The sequence below is a fragment of the Sparus aurata genome, chromosome 18 (assembly GCF_900880675.1).
Source record: "Sparus aurata chromosome 18, fSpaAur1.1, whole genome shotgun sequence".
In the NCBI taxonomy this organism is placed as follows: Eukaryota; Metazoa; Chordata; class Actinopteri; order Spariformes; family Sparidae; genus Sparus; species Sparus aurata.
This window is the reverse complement of record NC_044204.1, coordinates 19,212,500-19,218,499: the sequence shown is the minus strand read 5'-3', so window position 1 is coordinate 19,218,499 and position 6,000 is coordinate 19,212,500. Positions and strand designations below refer to the sequence as shown.

Sequence of the window (6,000 nt, the reverse complement as noted above, 5' to 3'; positions counted from 1 at the left end):
ATAGAAGCAAAACAGGAGTTAATATGGCCGTTATTTTCAGACGAAGCTCTTAGGGAGTGAAAACGTTTCTCCTTAAATAGTAACAACTGCTAACATAACTATTTAGTGACACTTTAAACAGGTAGGCAATTGTAGGTAACATTACAGACAATGTTGATATCTTTGCTAAGTTAGTGGTTTGCTGAAAGAAAGATCTATGGAAGGGACTGCATTTAGCGGGTCGACACAAACTTTCCGGTGAAAACGCTGGCCCCAATTTGTTTGGAGACAGCTCTCAGCAGGTAAAATATTGCTTCTTGACCGGTAACGTTAGCCATTTAGCGATAGCTCAAAAAGGTAGCTAATTGTAGAACATTACTGACAGTGTTTATATATTGGCTAAGTTTGTGGTTTTGTTTGAAGATCTATAGAATGGACTGTACATTTCCTTGTTTTGTACAATAGGTGTGGACACCCAAAGTTTCTGGCAATATGCTGCCCCCTGTCTGTTTGCGGGACACATTAGAGTGGCAGCCAATTTTTACACAGCCTTTCAAAGACGAAGCTCCAAGACAAATAGTAATAAAATCCACTTAACAAGCACCGCTCAAGCTCATGAATTTATTTGGCACATCATACCAGGTTAGTATCTCAGTATGGATGTGTAAAACAGTAGCTCAATAAAACACCGCCATTTCTATGCCTGAAGCAACCAGGGGACAATAAGCTCCTGGCCTGTCGGGGTTCTTAAACTATTAGAATAATGAGCGTAAGCCCTTAAACAGCAAGTTGTTGGGTTTACACATTGATTTTTATATTAAATAACGAACCACATTTAAAGTACTAATACCTGAGCTTCAGGTAAGCTGCTAGCAGGACTTTGTTACCTTCAGACGGAGCAAGGCTAATTGTTTTCTAAGCTAAGCTAATTGGCTCCCGCTAGCTAGCTCACTCAGCAAAACTGCATGTCTCTGACTTGAAAGAGGAATATGGCATCCCATCTAACTGAACAAAAAAAAACAAAAAAAAACTAATAACGTTACGTTTATTCCTGACATGACAAACTATTCATTTAACTTTACTTTTGATTACACACGTCTAGCCAGTGGCTTCCTCCGGCAGCTCCTGGCAGCAGCTGACGCTAGGACCCAGCAGAGGAGTCCTGCCTCTGGTTCCCGACCAGCAGAGCTGATCTGTACTGTAGCGGTTGTATCTGTCAGCAGCGGCTCCACACGCCTTCTCACGCTCTCCAACTCACTCATGGGCCTGTGTTAAACTCCAGCAGCTCTCACAGCATCACCAGCGGGATGGACACCAAAGGCACCAAATGTAAGTTTTTACTTTTCAGTCCAAAACACCGCTGCAGAACAGACTGACGTGTGCTGAGTGCAGAGATTTCTTCGCCTCTTCGCGCAGTTTGCTAAGGTGGATTTTAGAGATGCATGTTTGTTTCTGATGTTAATTGGTTGTTTATCACGGCTGTCAAAACAATGGGACCCTCCTGAACACCCACTGTGTGTTTCCCCCCCCCCCACACACACACACACACCTCTGAGTGCAGCACCCCCACTGAGGCACCTCACTGTTTCTAATGGGAACATGTGGAATCACTTCCAGAGTGGCCAAGCTTTTACCTAAATTTGCACTTAATTTGCTCTAATATTTCTATTCTTCTCTGTGTGTCTGACAGCGCCAACTAACCCCTCCTTTCTGATTCTCCCTCCTGTCTTAGATTTAAGATGACACAATGGTAGTCCACTGAACATACAAATAATGGTGCTGTGGTTTCCCCCCTCCAGCTGCTTTTACAGGCAGAAAACCAAGTGCTCATCTAAAGTCTGATTGTTGTCACAGAAAGTGAATCCCGTTCATCCTGAGTCAAGTCAAATATCTGGATGTTGAGATGAGATATTTCAGAGATTAGGTGGTCACTGTTTGATATTGGATACCACCAGCGGAGGATTCTTCTACTACAGTGAGTCTGTGTCGAAATAGTTAGAAATACAAAATGTGTTTCCGCCCTGTGTGTTTGTTCTGGGAGGGGTACAGTTGGCCCCCTGCGCAGTACAACATTTTTCCACATTGTAATAGAAAACAAATGCACTTGACCCCTGTGTGGGCTTTGGCGTGAGGTTAGAAGTAACAGCATTACCAGGATAAGGTGTGACCCGACTCAGCATTTCAACCATGTTATGATTTCGGTTTATGGTAGATTTGTTTGATTTGAGCTGATGTTGTCATGTCATGTTACTGCTTTGAGAGCTGTTGAGACTTAAGTGTGTTCCATAAACACATTACCCGCAGCCAGGCAGGTGAACATCTGATACTGATTACAGCGACCAACTAAGTGGACATTTTTACTCAGCTTAGTAACTAGGTGAAGGGAAGTGGGACAAACGTATTTACAGCACATTTTAACAGCCTGTTACGAAAAATACCTTTTTTAGTAACATCCATCACCTCTGCCTTTTACTTCTTTTCCGTCCTTCCTCACCTTGTCAGTGTGTGGATTATGTGGGTGTCAGTCTGTTTGGTGTGTACACACGATATCTAAAGGAGGAGGTCTTTAGGGTCTTTTCCAGGTTGGAAATCCTTGCCCGTCACTGCCATGTCCCTCAGTACACACAAGAACACACACAAACACACAGGAATTTGCTTGACTGACTTTCTATCAGAGCTCTGTGTTTGTGTAAACACCACAGGAGAAAACACACGGTGACGGCTGGTGATCCCTGGGGAGCAGCCTACTGTTTATTTGATTAATGAGTCACCTGATAGGCTGCTGCTAAATGACTTTTCCTTGATTTGTCTTATAAAAGGTCAGAAAATGAGAACAGATGCCCTTCCCAAGCCAAATTCCAAAGTGGCACAAAACCAATCATTTTGCTAAACAACACTTTAAAGGCGCAATATGTAAGAATTGACCATCTGTCACATTTATACTCAAAACAAACAGGGAGCAGCAGATCAACAGATTAACTGGTGTAACTACTTGCTGCAACCTAGTTGCCATTAGTTAAGTTAGCCACACAGCTAGCAATTTGAACTGGGAGCTCACTGCTTGCCCAGTCGAGCTTTAGAGAAGAAGGGCCAAGGCTAGCTGGTTAGCTGGTTAGATTTCTTTGCAACACAATTCATAATGTCATAACTATTATATCTGGATAGTGATGATTATTGTTTGTTTGTTTTTTTAATGTTTTCAACTATAATTTTTACACATTGCACTTTTTGAACCCAAGGGGATTCAGTTTGTGATGATGATGGATGAAATTTGGAATCTACAAATGTTTAACTTGGTATATCATTTGAATAATTACGCATATATAAAAACGTCTAACTAGATTTTTTTATTGAAACCAAAACAATATTGGTAGTACTTGGAGCTGCATTAACTGAGACAGTAGAAACAAGCGGTTAACATATGAAAAAGAGCAGACACTGGGCACATTATCACCTTCAATGCTGATATGGCAAACTTACTGACAGATAAACCCTCTTCCAACACCTGACATAAAGGTGGCAACACATCCTGCTTCTGTCTTTTTACCCCTGTTTTGCTCCCCACCAACTCCTGGGAAAAATCTTGCCTTTAGTTGATAAATGCTGCACTCTGTTCGCCTGTCACTAAGGTTGCCTGTTAGCCATTTGTTGCTGGGCAGGTAGCTGGTTGCTGAAAACAACTGTCTGCTGCTGCTGGAGATCAGAGCAGTGACAGCGAACCATAACAGTGAAGTTGCGGGCCATTCAATCAAAACATTGATTGAGAAGTCGAATGATAACGCTCTGTGAATTTTTCATTAGCAGTGACGCTTTTTGTGTCACGAATCATGGGCCATTATGCCGTTTTGAATTTAGGAGTACTGAGAAGTGCAGCTTAAAAACTGTTTAGTAATTAATTCTATTGATCAACTTTGTGCCTTGAAGGTTATTTTATGTTTCTTTTTTGCAGTCTGAGTTTGCTGTGTGGAGTTCCTTGAGTTCATATATTAGGCTTGATAAGGTTGATAAAAGACAGGTATGAGCTTGAACGCTGGGAGCTTCTTAATATGCACTATCCACGCCAGCTGGAGCAGTAGTTTAATAAGGTTTTGATTCCAACGAGCACTGTGAGAAGCAGAAGCATCAGGTGGGTGTGAGAAGGGGTGAGGCTGTCTCCACAGAGATGCATTGCAGGGAAGGGATTGTCAGTGATTTAGCCCAGCAGATATGATGAATCGTGGCTATTGTCAGGATCTTTTTGAGCATTTGGAAGAACTTGATATTGATCTGCTAAGGATTGTAGTACAATGATGAATAATATACTGCTCATGTGAGCACAGTTCTGCTGCATGTGAATGAAATCCCTTTCATCCATGTCTTGCCTCTAATAAGATGGTTAGAGTGCTCTGCATAACCGTGTTCCACCGAGAAATTTGGTGGAAAATTGAAAAGAGAACCTCTGTTTGTTGGCATGACTTTGCCTTTTCTTGTGAATGCGTGTGCCTGATTTTGTCCCCCTTAAATGTGTTATTCGCATACAAAAGAAACAGACGATGTTTGAGGAATACAAACCTTCAGGCTTGTGGAGAGTAAACAAGGATTTGAATTGTTAAAATCTGAATTAAAACAGGGTTCAGTTGGTCTGGGTTAGTGGGGCGAAAGAGCACCATTAAAATGCAGTCTGCTGTCGTCATCTGTTGGTCAGTGACTTCACTGTGTTCATGTGTATGCCATATTTGTCATTATGTATGCTGTTGTCTGCATTTTCACGTAGCAAAAGCAGAGTTTGTGAATACAACTTCATTCTAAAGTTTATATTGCTCTTGAAAGACTATCCCAGTATTTTGCAACCTGGTTCTTATTGTCCTAGTTTTAGCTAACGTAACTAAAATGCAACACTGTGTTGGTCCAGATTTTGAATGCCAGTGGTCAATTGGAAGCAGCTTTTCAATAGAGTCTGACTGAGCCAAGGAAACAGGAGCCTTTACAACAATAACACACTCATCCTTTTGTTCAATTTGATGTCAACACTACTTTTACAGTAACAGATTGTTTTGGGCAATTCAATGTTCACCTCCATATAAACATCCAAAAACATGTTTTGATTGGACTCTTTAATAACATTGTCTGCTCTCTCTGCACTGCTTGGTAAATGCAGTGTTATTCCAACCGTTCGCAGCACCAGCTATAATAATATGACATGTAAGGAGAGGGAATCTCCCGTCCAGATAGTTTTTACTTATACATGAAGAGATCATAAGTTCCTTTGTTTTGTTTTGACTTTGAGTTTTTAAGACATAAAACTAGTGTGCAGACATGGAGACGCTCATACATCAAGTACATTTCATGACATATAGTATGATATATACATTTGCCCCATCATGCATGGGCTGTAAATCATGGATGATTGTGGAGCAGCCCTAGAAGAATTGGAATTCCCCTCTTTAACCCTTGAGAGATGAGGAGATCACAACGATTCATATGGCTGTATTATGTGCACAGTATTTGTGTGTATGCGCACGTGTGGGTGTGCATAAGTGCATTGTGTACAATATAGGCGCACCAGTCATTCTGTGCACAGCTGTTTGATTTGGGTTTCCATGGAGATATGCAGCACAACATTAGAGCAGGGGGCTACAGAATATAGGCCTATATGACACTTATATGGGAAATATGGTGTTTTCTTCTGTTGCAGAGGGTGAAAAGTGACTTTGCCTGGGGTGTGCATGCATACAGGTAAAAGCAATATGCTCACAGGGGTTTACTTGAGAAGCAGAATACGAACAAGTCTTAGACTTAGAGTTAAGACTTGCCCAACCTGTTACCAGTTATACTATAGTATGTAACTTGACAGCAGCCATAATTTATCAGTGAGATATAACTTATGCAAATATAAGCATAAATTGTCATCTTGGCCTTAGGGAATCTAAGATGTTAGGTTTACAGATTGTACTGACACGATGAGGTTCTGGTATGCATGTGAGTTTAAACAGAATTTTGTGGAAGTCTATCTAATGTTTGCCAGCATCTTATCCCATCTAT

At 41.2% G+C, this 6,000-nt stretch overlaps 1 protein-coding gene across 2 annotated transcripts in view; it reads left to right on the top strand.

Annotated features, from left to right (window-relative positions):
• The first annotated feature begins 523 nt into the window (after positions 1 to 523).
• Positions 524 to 6,000, top strand: part of afap1l1a (actin filament associated protein 1-like 1a) — a 28,680-nt gene continuing 23,203 nt past the window's right edge. The window contains exons 1-2 of one of the 2 annotated variants that reach the window (XM_030397325.1): positions 524 to 621; positions 1,082 to 1,308. In XM_030397325.1, the coding sequence (XP_030253185.1) occupies positions 1,287 to 1,308 (22 nt within the window). In that variant the 5' untranslated portion in view covers positions 524 to 621; positions 1,082 to 1,286. Of the gene's footprint in view, positions 622 to 700; positions 841 to 1,081; positions 1,309 to 6,000 lie in introns of those variants that run through there. The other variant, XM_030397324.1, reaches the window with a different exon arrangement.